This window comes from Monodelphis domestica, chromosome 1 (assembly GCF_027887165.1).
Source record: "Monodelphis domestica isolate mMonDom1 chromosome 1, mMonDom1.pri, whole genome shotgun sequence".
Classification (NCBI taxonomy): Eukaryota; Metazoa; Chordata; class Mammalia; order Didelphimorphia; family Didelphidae; genus Monodelphis; species Monodelphis domestica.
The window spans coordinates 224,238,671-224,256,017 of NC_077227.1; the positions used below are offsets into that span (position 1 = coordinate 224,238,671).

Consider the following 17,347-nt stretch of genomic DNA (forward strand, 5'->3'; position numbering starts at 1 on the left):
AATCGAGAGAGAATGGAGAAGTCAGGAACAAAGCAGGCAGGTGAGGGAAGGAATGAGGAAGAGACTAGCAGGCTAGGCACCACATGATGAGGTTACTTATAGGAACATTGTCTACCTTTCCAATAAACCTTATAAAATATATATCTGGGTAGAAATATTATTTTCCATTCTTATAGCGAAATATCTCCAAAAAGTAACAAAATTGCATATAACGTTTAAGAATGAGAAGTTGGTATATTGGCTAGTGTTATTGAGTTTTTTTTATTTGTTTTCCTTTTTTATTTTTTTTAAACCTATTATAAGATAGATCTCTGGAAGAAGAAAAAGGGAGGGATGTAAGGGAAATCTAGGTGATATAAAAACAGCAACATAAAAATTTACTTTAAAAAAGATAATTGGTAATGTTGTAGAAAACAATGTCAGGCAACTGCTAGTGAGTAGAAGGTCAGAAAGTAGTAGGCAAGGAGTGTAGGCAGTATCTTTTAAGCCATGTGACTTTAGAAGAGATATAAGGGAATGTCAGCCAAGTAAAGGATTAAGATAAAGGAGATTTGGGCATGTAAAGGAGATGTAGCATGAAAGGGAAGAACATTGGGGCCAGTAAATTGATTTAAAAAAACAAAACAGAATAATTGAAGGGGAAAGCTCCTAGAAAAGACAGGGGTGGGAGTAAAAACACCGATGAAAAACAACTGCTTGACTACAGGGGTTGAGGAGATATGACTGAGGAGAGACTCTAAATGAACACTCTAATGCAAATACCAATAACATGGAAATGGGTTCAAATCAAGGACACATGTGATACCCAGTGGAATCACACATCGGCTATGGGAGAGGTGGGGCGGGGGGGGGGGGGGGGGGGGCAGGGGAGGGGATGAGAAAATGATCTTTGTTTCCAATGAATAATGTTTGGAAATGACCAAATAAAATAATGTTAAAAAAAAAAAGACAGGGTCAAGGGCTCAAATACAAGCCCTTGGACAAAAAGGATTGTCTTGCTCAGAGAATGGAGTAAAAGATAAGACAGTGGAACAACAACAACAAAAAAAAAGAACTTTGAAATATGAACTAAAGGGGAAAAAAGGAGCTCCCAAGACATGCCCTCTATTTTCTCAATAAAATTAGGAGTTGACATCATCTGCTGGGAAGCAGAAGAGAGGGCTTTAGGGAGAACAAAGTTTTAAAAACCTGCCACAGTAAGAAAAATAAATAAAAGGATTATTATGTATCAGTGAAAATCCAGGTGCATTTTACATAACAAATTTGTAGTGGACCTAAATCAGCAAGGTTTTGTAACTTCCTCCAGCAGTATTCAGTAATAGGGGAGTAGGAGCAGAAGAGACAAACAGGATTTCCAACAGTTGTGGTTTGGCAAGACAATAAGACAAGAGAGAGGGGATTCAAAAATACAGGATAATGGAACTGCTTTACTATAGTCCAGTCAGTGAAGGGAAATAAGTTAGAATATAACAAAGGTAATGGATTGGGAGAATAGAAAAATAAGAATTTTTTTAAAATCAATTTACTGGCTCCAGTGTCCTTCCCTTTCATGCTACTTATATACATACACCCAAATCACCTTTATTTTGATCCTTTACTTGGCTGGCATTCCCTTATATCTCTTCTAAAGTCACATGCTCCATGAAAATACTAAACATCATAGTGAGTTCAAAATTATACAAAAGAGTGAGGAAATAGAGGACCAAAAAGTTATGATCAGAAAGTGAAATTTCAGAGTTCAGGATTATGGGTAAGAATGAAATCTAACATGCAATAATAACTATGTTTGGTTTTTTTTTTGAGGGGGATGTGATGCTATAAGTCATTGGGTTTCTGGATACTGATAATCTGAAAGGCTAAAGGAGGAAAAAAACAGGCATAAACAATTATAGAGATGTTTACTACTCACGGCTGGGCTATGCTAAAACATTACTTTCTAAAATTGAATTAGAAATTAAATTACTGAGGGGATACTTTTTAGAACTAGACAATATAATGAGAAATTTCATTTAGAAAAAACAAAGCATCTAAATTTTCAAGAGTAAGGCAAAAAGTCCAAATGAAGAGTTCATGGCATTACCAAATCTAAAACGACAATACATGACAGTTGTCATAAAAACTATTTGAAATTGGTTTAAAATGTTTTAATTAATGAACAGACTAGGTAGATAAGCAAAAAACATAAATAACCAAAAACAATAGTCTAGAGTTTGATGAGTAGATAAGCATTCCAGGCCTGGAGTCAGGAAGATTCATGTTCCTGAGTTCAAATCTGACCCCCTGAGCAACTTACTTAATAACCATGTTTGCCCCAGTTTCTTTATCTATTAAAGATAATAATAATAGTAATCTGCAGAAGGAAATGACAGACCACTCTAGCATCTTTGCCAAGAAAACCCCAAATAAGGTCACCAGAAAACAACTGAATAGCAATAGTGGTTGATAAATCCAAGAACACAAATTACTAGGAAAGAACTGTTCTTTTAATAAGAACTGCTGAAAAAATACAAAGTGGATCCTCTAACAGTGTATTCTACAGTAAGCTCAAAATGAATATATGATATTAATATTAAAAGGCTAATCCATAACAACAACAAAAAAAAAACTAGAAGAGAATGAGATCAGGCCCTTTTGATTACTATGGCTGAGGAAGAATGTTTAACCAAACAAGGAAGAGAATACACCATAAAAGGTAAAACTAACCTTTTTAAATTCCATATTGTTCCCAGGCCAGGAGGTAGAAAAAGAGATGGAAGGGGAGATAGGCAGAGACAAGATGGCCAGGAAGAAAACCCTAGTTTCCTAGTGGATATCATATGCAATACCTAGAGCCAGCTGGATATAATAGCTTAATTAAATTTGCACTAACTCACCAACCTATCAGAAGAGTTCAGATCCCAGGATAGAGTTCCAAAGCTTAATAGATAAACTTCCTTAAGAAAGTGGAGCGTGGTCTCTAGAGGTCTGGTCCTGGGGTTGCTGTTCCAGGTGGGGAAGAAGGGAACAGTAACTGCAGAACAGGTGGCAAGTCAATCAAGTTGACTCTGGTTTCCTTATGTGTAAATATCTATACTTCTACTCAGATTCTGATATACCAAATAGGGATTTCACAGAATCAAAGAATCTCAAGATTTGGAAAGGTCTCTCTAATTCATATCACCTCTGAATAGTATGAGTAGAGTTGGAAAGGACCAAGTCCAACACTCCATCCAATATGTCGGCTCAAACCAGAATGAGAACTAGTTGTTATATTTTTAATGTAAGCATTGCCACCTCAGAAACTGGCAAATATCAACAAATTAGAACTTGATTTACTATTTTGTTGCTTGTCTAAACTTTAAAAGGTGATAGAGAAAGGTTAATAATGCAGATTATTAAAGAATGTTTCATGCATTTTTGGAGAGCTAGTTGTTAAACTGTTGCCTCTAGTGATGGTGAATTCATTATCTACTCAGATGGCCAATTTTGCATCCTCAACCAGCTCTAATTTTTTAGAGAAATTTCCTTTACATTGAGCCAAAATAATCTTTTTCTGTCCACACCTGTGATTTGATTGGCATACCAGTCAGGTAATTCCCTCTACCAATAAAGAACAACAATTGTTCTATAACTTATTCTCTTTGAAACCTTGCCAAATTATATAAGGAACATCTTTCTTTATCTTTTTCATGTGTGAGCCCATCTGCCACACTCCCTCAAAAGAAAAAAAAAACAAGCATAATAATACTATAATGACTGATATCTATTTTTTGCTTTATGGTTAAAGAGTTTTACATTATTTCATTTCAGCCACAAACAGTCCTCTGAAGAAGGTAGTCCAAGGAATATAATGCTAATTTAATTACAAGGAAACTGAAGTTTAGAGAGTTTAAGCAACCTGCCCAAAAATGTGTACTGACAGAACCAGGGCTCAAATAGACATCTTCTGACTCCAAGGTCCAATTCTTTTTACATTATATTACATTATCCTGTCTTTAAGAATGCTTAAGAATCAGGCTAGCAATCCATTTGAATCAAGCAAAAGAAAATTAACTATTTGTTTTTTCCTTTTAAAAAATTATTATTTCAAAGCAGCCAGGTGGATCAGGGGACAGAGAGCCAGGTCTGGAGAAGGGAGATCCTGGGTTCAGACACATCCTAGCTGTGTGAACCTGGGTAAATAACTTAACTGCAATTACCTAATCCTCATTTTAGCCTCATTTTATTCTCACTTCAATCTTGGAAAGTAGGCACTACTATTATTTCAGTTTAACAGATGAGGAAAGTGAAACAAACAGAGTTGAAGGGATGTGTCCAGAGTCCCATAAAATATCTGAGGCAGGATTTGAACTCAAGATTTTGAGACTCCAGGTCCAATGCTCTCTATCCACTGGGCTATCTAGCTGCTTCATTTATTACATTTTTGACTAAATTTTGATATATTAAAGTATCCAAGCCTCCTTCAAAATCTTCACAATTCTACAACTATTTCCACTCCTAATTAATTTTTTCCTACAAGCAGTTTAATATTTCTTGCTTTTAAAAAAATTACTGGCATTATAATTTTTTTACTATTGCAAACATATTATTCCTTATATGTTGCTAAGCTTGTATACAAAAAATTGAGCATGACTTAAATATTCCAACTTCTTAGAAATAAATTAAGACACTTAGAGTAGAACATTGAGGGCTTCCTGTGATAAGAGACTGGAGAAGGGATGACTTCATAAGAAGACATAGCATTCAGTGAAGAACTTTGAAGTCTAGGTTGAGAATTTAAAATTGTTATTTTTAAAAGTAATTTTTCCACATGATAAAAGTTATGTCAGAAGAATCATCTTCTAATAGCTGTATACAGAATAGGAGACAAGAACAGGAACTAAAAGAAGTATGACACATCTGTGAGCTCAAGTGTCCTTATCTGTTTTCTATAATCTTATCTATTATCTAAATGATAATATTCCCTGCCTTACCTACCTTATAAGAGTTGTTTTGAGTCTCAAATGTGCCATTATATGAGAAAATATTTTATAAATCATAAAGTGCATTATAAATTCAAGTTATTATTCTGAAAGGATTAGGAACACAGATAAAATTAGCATTGACTAACTAGGCAGGTAGGTAACAATGAATACAGGACTGGACTTGAAGTCAAAAAGAAAGATCTGAGTTCAAATCTGATCTCAAACATTTATTAGCTGTGTCTCTGAGCAAGACACTTAATCGCTTTCTGCCTCACTTTTCTCTTCTGTAAAATAGGGGTAATGATAGCACCTGCTTCCCAAGGTTGTTGTGAGGATAAAATGAGAAATTTCTAAAGCTCTTTACAAACCTTAAAGTATAATATAAGTGTTAGCCATTGGCTAGGATTAGCTGTGGAAACAGAAAAAAAAAAGATGAATCCAAGAGTTATTCTAAGGAAAGATTAAAGAAATTGGTAAAAGAATGGATATGGGAGATAAAGAGGTCAGAAGACTGATTATAATTTTGAAATAGGAGATAGGAAAGGTAGTGGAAAAATTCAATAAATTGGATTTTGGAGGGCTATGGTTGGGAAATGAATTGGCTGTTTTTTACATTTAAGTTTCTGATATTAGCAAATCTTCCATGTTAATCAGAAAAAATGGAAAGTATAAAGTATCCATCTTTAGTATTACCTAGACTGGAAACTCATAAAAAAAATGGTGCCAATTACTATATGGTAGTGATGGCGAACCTTTAAGAGACTGAGTGCCCAAAAGCAACCCTCATGCCACATGAAGCCCACCACCTTACCCAGACAAGGAAGGGAGGAAGTGCTCCCATTGGGCTGCTGGGCAGAGGGGCAGGTGATGACAGAAATGTGTTCAGGTGTGTGTGGAATAGGGAGAGGGAATCATCCCCCACTAGCACACATGCCATAGGTTCACCAACATAGCTATTGGGGGTTAAGAAGGATAAAATCTAAGAGAACCATGATCAAGATTTCTAAACTGATTATTTTAAAACATCAACATAAAAATTATAAGACAATAGCATTATATCCTAGATGTTACAAATATAAAAGGTCTCTTATTTTAAAGTTTTTCAAATATTCTTTTACCAAATGTTGAACTTACTCAAAGTTAGAGGAGTAGATGAGCTTGGAAGGTGTTGTGCCTCAAGAATTTGCAACTGAATCCTGCTGTTGACTGCTTGAAAACAAGTCCCCACTTCAAGTTCTGCATGACACATCTGTGTAACAAAAGAGGGTTTCTTTATAGTTAGGAATTAAGGTGTGTGTGGTTTGAAGAAAATTAAAATATGTATACCTAGAAAGCATTGACTTCTACAAATATTCAAAACCAAAGTTGCTTGTAATGATTATGGAGTTAAATTCTACTGCTTCTATAAATACAATAGATCTCTTCTTATATTAGTGAGAGAAAGGATAATTTAATCTACAGTGTGAAAAAAAAAGAAATATGATCCTTAAGTAATGTTATGCAGAATGATCTTCATTTGATAAATAATATACTTGGATATAATGCAAGGAACAAGTTTTTTAAAAGCTGATTTTCTACAAAGGACATAAAAGATAATTTAGATTTAGAACCAAAATACCTGAAAGTTCAAACAGTCATCCCCTTCTCCTCACACACCCCCACCCCTACCAAGAATATACCAAGGAGAGAATTTATTGCCAAGAATGGAAAATCAAGAAGTCACTTGATGACATATAGATTACTTAAGGCTATAGAAAAGACTAGAAAAACTGAAATACTTCTAGACAAGAGAAGAAATTTCATGTAAAAATATAGGCAAGATGCAGAAGAAAAAAGAGTAGTGGAAAATCAGGGAGCAGTAATGAATACACAAAGAAAGTAATAGAGAGAAAATAGAAGCAAGAAGAAAAAGTCAGCATGGAACTCCGAAATAATTAAGATGCAATTGTGTGAATATAGTACAAGCCATCCCATCACCCTGCTTCAAAAATAGCTCCAGTGAAAAATAAACTTTAAAAAATATATGTACAAATTATAAGAGAAAATAAATAATACATCTGGGGGGAAATGGTAATATGAAAATTTTGGTATGAGAGTACAATATTGACTGTCCACATTATAAATCAGGGATAGGTTCTCAGAATATTTGCTAGTAGATTAAAATATCATTTTTGAACAATGCATATGCTTACATAAAGTCAGTAAAGAAAGTAACCCTATTTCTGGCTAAATATTCAAAATCAAAGCAGTATGAGAAATTTTTAAAATCAGAAAACTTCATAGCAATTTTTCTAAATTATTTTTCATTGTAAATCTATCACTTTCTTCTTTCAAAGAGATTTCATTTTAATAGTAGTGTAATCATAGATTCAGTTCAGGTCAGCAAGGCCCTAGAATTTTCAAAATCCATACATATTACTTGTTCCTTTAAGTGCATAAGGTAAACTATAAAAGAAATGTTCACTTCTTAGTTTTGTTTTATTTTTATATCTCTTATTTTTATGTATATATACATAATATATATTTACATTTTATACCTATAATGAAAGAACATTTTAGAAACAAAAACAGCTAAAAACTCCAAATCATTTCTTCTCAAACTTTTTAAAAATTATATTCCTATCTGCCAATGTTAGTAGATTTTATTTGTGAATGAGAGAATTGCATATAGGGTTATTAACATCAAAGCTTTTATAAGAAAATTGGTCAGTCATACAGATAACATACAGTTTTAAAAATCATAACAAAAGAAATCCAATTTTATTTAATCTATGTGTATTTAAGTGCTTTTCAATATCACCTGAGATATAAAGAAATATGAGATCATTCCTAATAAAATTTATTATTACTAAAGAGTTCATGCCTAAAATTTGACAGAGGTAAATTTTAACAAAAATCTGGAAAACTAAACTTTTTTGCAAAGGTGTCTTTTTCTAATTAAAAAAAAACATAGCACAAATTCTTGGATTGTTCAATGGCATTCCTTCTTGCTTACAAGACTTAAAAAATACCAAGTCAAATTTCTTCAAATACCCATAATGATTTGCTTTTTAACAATTTTAGGGATTTGATTTGCTCATCTAAAAAATGTATCATATCACACTTTACTACCTTGTTGATGAGGTTGTTGTGAAACAAAAGATTTTTAAACCTTAAAGTGCTATATACAATTATGGAGCTAATTTTTAATTTTCATATCTCTATTGAAAGTGTAATAAGCATTTTGAAAAATAATTCTCAAGAGTAAAAATATACTTCTTCCAGGAATCAACAGCATTAGCTAAACTGCATGTTTCTCAAGACAAGACACTGATAGATCATTACTTTTTTGTGTGTCTTATAGTATTGAATATATAGAAATGCAGGTTGGAAGTTGAAAAGATGATTAAATGTTACATGGTATTACTAAGGTTCTAATTGCTAAGAGGTTAAAGGACATAAAAGACAGTAAGGACTATTCTCTCAAAGAAAACAAAAGACTGCAGAGAAAATTGACTTCAATCTTTAACAGAGTGTCAGAAAGACATGCATTGCCAATGAAGTTATATGCCAAAGAGACAACTGACAAATAACATGCTGATAGAAGGGTTGTTTTTTTAATCAACTGCCAATTATGTTATAGTACAGTTTGTTCTCAATTCCTTGTGACTTTTTAAATCTATATACTGTAAATGTTGATTTTGGAAGGGTAATCATAAGACACTTTAATACTTCAAAGTGCCATTTGAATCCACAAAGAAATAATATTCAGGAGAGTTTTAGTATTAAAAGTATTTCATTGTGCTCTAGTTCTTGGAAATATAATTATTTCTATATAGTAATCTCAATTAACCAGTACATTCAAGAGTCCAGACCCATATTTTACCCATTCTGGATAAATGATTATTACTTTGATAATCAGACTGAAGAGAATATAGTTACAATTTTAAAACATTTGATGACTCAGAGAAAGTTTTTATTTAATTGCATTTACATAATTGCATATAAAGCTTCAGTTTATACTATTATTTATTACCACAAAATAATGACCACACAAAATTTTTATCATCCAACTGGGAACTGTCCATTTAAGTAAAAGATATAATAAAAGCAAAGTCACAAAAGAAACCAGTAGGATGCACTTTCATATACAAATGTGTATATATAGAGGAATAGGAAAAATAAGGGGGGAAGAGTGAAACTAGAAATCTTTATACTTTCAGGTTAACTAAAGTTCTATGTAACTCACAGTACAGCCAACTTCATATATCAAGTAATTACATGTATCTAGGCAAACCTCTGCAAACTTAAGAAGATCCCACATAAGAAGAAATATTATATAATAATATTTTAGTTTATGGTAACTCAATGTCTCCAAAATTACTTTTCTAAGATTTTCCCTTATTAAAAATGTAAATCCAGGAGTACTGTTTCCATAGGAGTGACTATAACTTCCTGGTTATTATTGGCAAATATTTATGAAAGGTCTTAGAGAAGTTGTTTGGCAATACTTAGCCATATGCTTAGAACAGTATTAACTCTAAAATAGACCACTATAATGTAATTAAGCATCTCATTTACATATAATAACCACTTCAATTAAAACCCCTGTAACATTAGGAGAAAGTCTCAAAACACTTTTTTCCTAAAATTCCAGTTTTTCTCATATCCAGAGAGTGTCCTTAAGCCAAGCTCCCCTACAAGTCATGCTCATTTCAAGCACAGACGCCCAGATGACTTTCTCCACCTTGCTCCTCACATGAGCACTTTGCACTCCTCTTCTTGAGTCCTTTTTATGTATTTTCTGCATAAGGTAAACTATCTTTCATTTGAGTTGTGTTTGTATTTCCAGCGCTTGGTATCAATGCCTGATACATAATGTCTTATTAATGCTTTTTCTATCTATCTCTCTGCCTCTCTGTCTCTCTTATCTATCCATCCATCCATCCATCTATCTAATCTATCTATATCTCTTACCTATCTATCTTTCTGAATATCTTTTTTATTTTCTGCAGAAAATGCATATGTTTTCTTTTATTTCAATTTTGTCCAGCCCTGTGAAATTAGCAAGTATTTGGTCATTTATCATCTTGAAGGGTTTCTTCTTATTATATAACATAATCTCATGATCCCTACCATTTTCAAAACACTTTCTTTCATTACTTCCTAAGGTCAGAAGAGTAATTTGCTAGCACTGTGTTAAAGACTGAGAACAAAAATACTAAAAGAAAGAAAATTCAGTCCTTACCCTCGAAGAGCTTACATTCTATGAAGGAGACAATTTGAGTATGTTCTCACATAGATTCAAAAAAGGTTCAAAGTGAAAGGAGGGGAAGACACTTCGTTTTGGAATATGTGGAAAGTGAATCTTAAGCTGAGTCTTGGAAAAACAAGTAGGGTATCTTAAGAGGCAGAAATGAGAAGGGAATACAGTCTAGACCTGGGAACAACTAATGCAAAGACAGAGAATTCAGAAATGGAGTGCCTTTTATAAGGAACAGAAGAACCATTTGATTGGACCCAGAGAGGACTTCCAAATTATGTTAGAGTATTAGCAGTTTGTTCTCAATTCCTTATACTTTCTTTACCCACATACTATATAATGTCAGTTGTTATTTGTAAGGATCATCCCTAAGGATCTACCTGTGTAATAAGCCTTCCAAGGCAAGTTGGAGCCAGATTTGAAAGAACTAAACAACGGCATTTATTTTTGCTCTAGAGGGAACTGAGAGCCACTAAAGTTCACTAAGTAGGAGAGTGACATGATCAAAACCCTTTTACTCCTTAAAAAAATCACTTTTATAGATGAGTACAAGATGATTTAGAGTGTGCCCTAGTTTTGAGGCAAGGAAATCAAGATTTGGGACAGTTTTCAGAGAAAAACTCCTTTCAGCCCATGCAAGAGTTACAGGACCTACTGACTAAACAGTAACACAAGTCTGGCTCAAATTTTTAACAGAAATCATAGAAAACAACAGAATTACAACTGTCTTTTGCTCCTATCTACAACCTAAAGGATATGGTTCTCACTTTAATATCTGATCAGATGCTTTTTAGAGGATTAAATTATAAATTTTCTGGGGTTCAACATTTACCAAATGGTTACTTAAGATAGCTGACATTTATAAGTCATATTTGAATAAACATGTTAACTTCCTATTCAGATAGATTTCCCAAATTTTCCCACTGAATTACATTAGATCATCAAAAAACAAAATACCTGAACTACAAGCAACTAAATCCACCAAGACAACTTTTACTATTTTTTATTTATGTTAAGACCCAGCTTTTAATGCAATTTGAAAAGGAGTTATCCCTTTTAAACATGGCTCTGACTTTTACAAAACTTTTAAATTCGTTCTATCTACTATATTATTCACTAAATAATCCCTTTTCTAAAAAGCACCTTGGTAATAAAATACATAAAAAAGATAAAGGTTTGAGCTTAAATCCATGGGGGAAAAAGTGCCTCCAAAATGAGTTCATTTGCAGTGAAGGATAGGAAGAGGGGAAAGATGGTAGTGCCTTAGCTTCCAAGAAACTTAAATTTTTAATTTTTAATAGGTACACAAATATTTCTTGTTGCTCTTACATAGTTTCATTTCTGCCTTTATCACAAATTGTCCAATTTTATCTAATTTTTAAATTGTAATAAACTTCAAATCTTTTTGGAGATGGGATATAAATGCTAAATTGTCCAAGTTTTGACCTTGGGTATGTTTATCTCCTATAGAAGTCAATGACATGTCTACATAGTCACTCTTGAATTAAATCCTTATGGATTGGTAAAAATTTATTACCAACATATGGCTGTCAAGTTAATGAAAGCAAATTATAATTCTTAAAAGCAATCAGTACTATTGACATTTATACTTCTTATGGGAAGGTCATTTATGAAACCAGGAAATATTTTACTATAACAGGTTTATAGGCAGGTGTGCTATTTTCTGGTAATTATATCAAAGTGCTTAAGATAGCTAAAGAACAATCTCTGATTTAGGCTCTGCCATTTATGATTCTTGTTCTCCATAAGCAACCAGTGCTGTCTGTTGCTATAATGTAAATTTATTCAATAGATTTCTTTCTCTTAAAATATGAAACCAGGAGGTGGAGTCAAGATGGTGACTTAGAAGCAGAAAAAGTTCAGACCTCTGAAAACCCTTCCTTACCAATCACAAACTGAATGCTCCTAGGGGAATGAAATTCAAACTTAACAACAGGTCAGAGGTCCTCCTTCTGGACTCAAATCAAAAGGTGAGCCCCCCAAAAGACAAAATCAGAGAACACTCGGGTCTAAGGAGAAGGCAGAAGGAAGGTCCCAGGACCCCTCCTCCACAACCCAGAGCGCTGAGCCCACAGCAGCAGCGGGAACCTCTGGTCGGGAAAAGGAGCTGGTTTGGAGGGTCTACCTTGTGAGCAGCTGGGTGCCGGGTTTGGAGCATCCAGTGCCAGCGGTGGGGAGGCAGCCAGGGAGAGACCAGGGTGCCCCATGGCTGCTTCATTCCATCTGGCTCCAGTCTCACCAGAAGTGTTTGCCTCGGGGCACATCCAGACCAACCCTGTTTAACATAACCCCATCAGGACTCCTCAGAGCTCAGGGAGGCCAGGACCCCTCTCCCCCTAGGGTGCAGGGCCTCCCACAAGGACAGGAACCACAGGGAGGGCAAAGGCACTGGTGTACCTTGCCAACAGCTGAGAAGCAGCTGGAGAGAACTGGAGAGAGCCTGGGCAGCTCCAGCTTTCCACGAGTCTTCGGCCTCAGAGCACATACAGCCCAACCCAGTTGAACTTAACCTGATCAAAAGCCTCCAGAGGACAGGGAAGCTAACATTCTTCCCTTAGAGACTGTCCCAAGAGATCTGACAAAGCTCCAAGAGGGGAGACTGACAGGCCCAAAACAAAAAAAAAAATGATAGGAGCAAGTGCACAGACAAATACGGGCAGCAAAGAAGGGGTAAACTGGAGCAAACAACAGAAAAAGAAGAAAGAAATTACAATAGACAGCTTCTGTACAAGTAATGAGCAAAGAGGAAATGAAACAGAGGAGGAGGGCTCCGCAAAGGAAAAATCAAAAATCCCAGTGAATTGGATACAGGCTTTGGAAGAACTCAAAATGCAATTCAAAACATAATTAAGAGAGGCTGAAGACAATTGGGAAAAGAACTTAAAAACTAAGATAAATCATCTGGAAACAGAAAATAATGTCTTGAAAGCCAAAATCAACCAGCTGGAAAATGAGGCAAAGGAGATGAAAGATGAGGTGAAGAAGATGCAAGATGAGAAAAAGGAGATGAAAGATGAGGTAAAGAGGATGAAAGATGACCTCCAAATAAAATCAGACCAAAAGGAAAAGGATGACCAAAAAGCCAATGATGAAATCCAGTCTTTAAGAACCAGAATACAACAACTAGAATTAAGTGACCTCACAAGGCAGCAGGACACTATAAAACAAAATCAAAAGAATGAAAAAATTGAAGAAAACATGAAGCATCTCATTCAAAAAACAGAGGATTTAGAAAGTCATTTGAGGAGAGACAATTTAAGAACCATTGGTCTACTAGAAGACCATGACAAAAGAAAAAGCCTGGACATCATACTACAGGAAATTATTCAAGAAAACTGCCCCGATATCCTAGAACAAGAGGGAAAAGTGGAGATTGAAAGAATCCACAGATCACCTCCTGTACTTAATCCCCAACTGACAACACCCAGGAATGTTATAGCCAAATTCAAGAACTATCAAGCCAAAGAAAAGGTATTACAAGCTGCCAAGATGAAGCCATTCAGGTACCACAGAAACACAGTGAGGATAACACAGGATCTGGCTGCATCCACACTGAAAAACCAAAAGGCATAGAATATGATATTCCGGAATGTAAGGGAACTAGGTCTACAACCAAGAATCAACTACCCAGAAAAACTGACTATATTCTTACAGGGGAAAGTATGGTCATTCAACAAAATAGAAGAATTTCAAGAATTCATAAAGAAAAGACCAGACCTGAACAGAAAATTTGATTTCCAAGCACAGAACTCAAGAGAATCATCACAAGGTGATTAAAAAAGAGGAAAAAAAGAAAAACAAAACAAAAACAAAACAAAAAAAAAATTTTTAAGAGACTCAATAAGTTAAAATGATATGTATCCCTATAAGAAAAGAAGTTATTGGTAACTCTTAAAAACTGTTATTACCTGGGCAGCAAAAAGAAGTACACATAGAGGGAACAGTGACAAACTGTATAGGATGAAAGGACAAGACATAAATAGGTATATAGATATATGCATGCATTAATACATATACATGTGTGTACATATATATGTGTGTGTGTGTGTGTACACATATAACTAGAGCTTAAAAATAGGTTAATATTAAAAGAAATGGGAAAAGAAAAAAATGGGGGTAAATTTATATGTCACAAAGAAGCTCACTGGAAGGGTAAAGAGGTCGGAGACAGGAAATACTCAATTTTTATGTGCTCTGAAATTGACTCAAAGAGGGAAAAACAATCCAATCCATTGGGGGCAGAGAATAGATTTGCACCCTATTGGAAAGTAAAAGGGTAACAAACAGACTACTGGGGAGGGAAGCAGTACAAGGGAGGGAGGGGGAAGGGGTTAATTTTAGAAAGACTACAGTGAAAATAAGGGGGGGATTAAGGAGGGAGGGGGTAGAAAGGGAAGTAAAATAAGCATGGAAACTAGGGGGACTGATTAAAAACAAACATTGGTATAGAAGGAAATGGTGAAAGAAGAAAAGGCAGGAACAGGAGTAGAAATCAAAATGTTGGGTAATACACAGCTAGTAATCATAACTCTGAATGTGAATGGAATGAACTCACCCATAAAACTCAAGCGAATACCAGAGTGGATTAAAATCCAAAACCCTACCATATACTCTCTAGTAGAAACACATATGAGGAATGTAGATACACATACGGTGAAAGTAAGAGGGTGGAGGCAAATCTATTGGGCATCAACTGATAAAAAGAAGGCAGGAGTCACAATCATGATATCCAGCAAAGCCAAAGTAAAAATAAATCTAGTTAAAAGAAATAGGGAAGGTAATTACATCCTGATAAAAGGCAGTATAGACAATGAGGAAATATCTGTATTCAATATGGATGCACCAAATGGCATAGCATCCAAATTTCTAAAGGAGAAACTAGAGGAGCTCAAGGACGAAATAGAAAAACTACACTAGTGGGAGAATGGAACCTTCCTCTATCAGAACTAGATAAATCAAACCAAAAATTAAATAAGAAAGAGGTAAGAGAAGTGAATGAAATCTTAGAAAAATTAGAGTTAGTAGACATGTGGAGAAAAATAAATAGAAACAAAAAGGAATATACCTTCTTTTCTGCAGCACATGGTACATTCACAAAAGTTGACCATGTATTAGGGCATAAAAACATTGCAAACAAGTGCAAAAGAGCAGAAATAATAATTGCAACTTTATCAGGTCACAATGCAATGAAAATAATAATTAGTAAGGGAACATGGAGAGATAAATAAAAAATTAATTGGAAATTAAACAATATGATTCTCCAAAATCAGTTAAAGAACAAATTATAGAAACCATTAATAACTTCATTGAAGAAAATGACAATGATGAGACATCCTTTCGAAACTTATGGGATGCAGCCAAAGCAGTACTCAGGGGGAAATTTATATCCTTGAGTTCATATATTAACAAATTAAGAAGGGCAGAGGTCAATGAATTGGGTATGCAAATTAAAAAATTAGAAAGCAAACAAATTAAAAATCCTCAGATGAAGACTAAATTAGAGATCCTAAAACTCAAAGGAGAAATTAATAAAATTGAAAGTCAAAGACCTATTGATTTAATAAATAAGACTAGAGGCTGATACTTTGAAAAAACAAATAAAATAGACAAAGTACTAGTGAGTCTAATTTTAAAAAAAGGAAAGAAATAAACCAAATTGACAATATGGAAAACCAAATTGACAAAATGGAAAAGGAGACCTCACCTCTAATGAAGAGGAAATTAAGGCAATCATTAAAAACTACTATGCCCAATTATATGGCAACAAATATGGCAATCTGGGTGATATGGATAAATACTTACAAAAATATGAATTGCCTAGACTAAAAGAGGAAAATACATTACCTAAACAACCCCATATCAGAAAAAGAAATTGAACAAGCCATCAAAGAACTCCCTAAGAAAAAATCCCCAGGTCCAGATGGACTCACAAATGAATTCTATCAAGCATTCAAAGAACAACTAATCCCAATATTAAACAAAATATTTGACAGAATAAGCCAAGAAGGAGTTCTACCAAATTCATTTTATGACACAAACATGGTACTGATCCCAAAGCCAGGCAGGTCAGAAACAGAGAAAGAAAACTATAGACCAATCTCCTTAATGAATATAGATGCAAAAATCTTAAATAGGATACTAGCAAAAAGACTCCAGCAAGTCATCACAAGGGTCATCCACTATGACCAGGAAGGATTCATACCAGGAATGCAAGGATGGTTCAATATTAGGAAAACCATCCACATAATTGACCATATTAACAAGCAAACTAGCAAGAACCACATGATTATCTCAATAGACACAGAAAAAGCATTTGATAAAATACAAGACCCATTCCTATTAAAAACACTAGAAAGCATAGGAATAGAAGGGTCGTTCCTAAAAATAATAAACAGTATATATCTAAACCCATCAGCAAACATCATCTGCAATGGAGATAAACTAGAAGCCTTCCCAATAAGATCAGGAGTAAAACAAGGATGCCCATTATCACCTCTATTATTTAACATTGTACTAGAAACACTAGCAATAGCAATTAGAGAAGAAAAAGAAATTGGAGGTATTAAAATTGGCAATGAGGAGACCAAGCTGTCACTCTTTGCAGATGATATGATGGTTTACTTAAGGAATCCTAGAGAATCAACCAAAAAGTTACTCAAAATAATCAACAACTTTAGCAAAGTTGCAGGATACAAAAAAAAAAAAGAAAACCCATATAAGTCATCAGCATTTCTATATATCTCTAACCCATTTCAGCAGCAAGAATTAGAAAGAGAAATACCATTTAAAATCACCCTAGACAATATAAAATACTTAGGAATCTATCTGCCGAGACAAACACAGGAACTATATGAACAAAACTACAAAACACTCTCTACAGTTAAAACTAGATCTAAACAATTGGAAAAACATTGATTGCTCATGGGTGGGATGAGCTAACATAATAAAAATGATAATCCTACCCAAATTAATTTACTTATTTAGTGCCATACCCACTGAACTACCAAAACACTTCTTTACTGAATTAGAAAAACATAACTAAGTTCATTTGGAACAAAAAAAGATCAAGGATATCCCGGGAAATCATAAAAAAAAAATGTAAAAGAAGGAGGATTTGGAGTCCCAGATCTCAAACTATACT

The 17,347-nt window shown here is 34.2% G+C and overlaps 1 protein-coding gene across 1 annotated transcript in view; it reads right to left on the minus strand.

The window, feature by feature from the left end:
• The window catches only part of TC2N (tandem C2 domains, nuclear), a 70,964-nt gene that overhangs the window by 23,890 nt on the left and 29,727 nt on the right, over nt 1-17,347 (minus strand). The window contains exon 11 of the mRNA XM_007472548.3: nt 6,078-6,192. Coding sequence (XP_007472610.1) covers nt 6,078-6,192 — 115 coding nt within the window. The remainder of the gene's footprint in view (nt 1-6,077; nt 6,193-17,347) is intronic.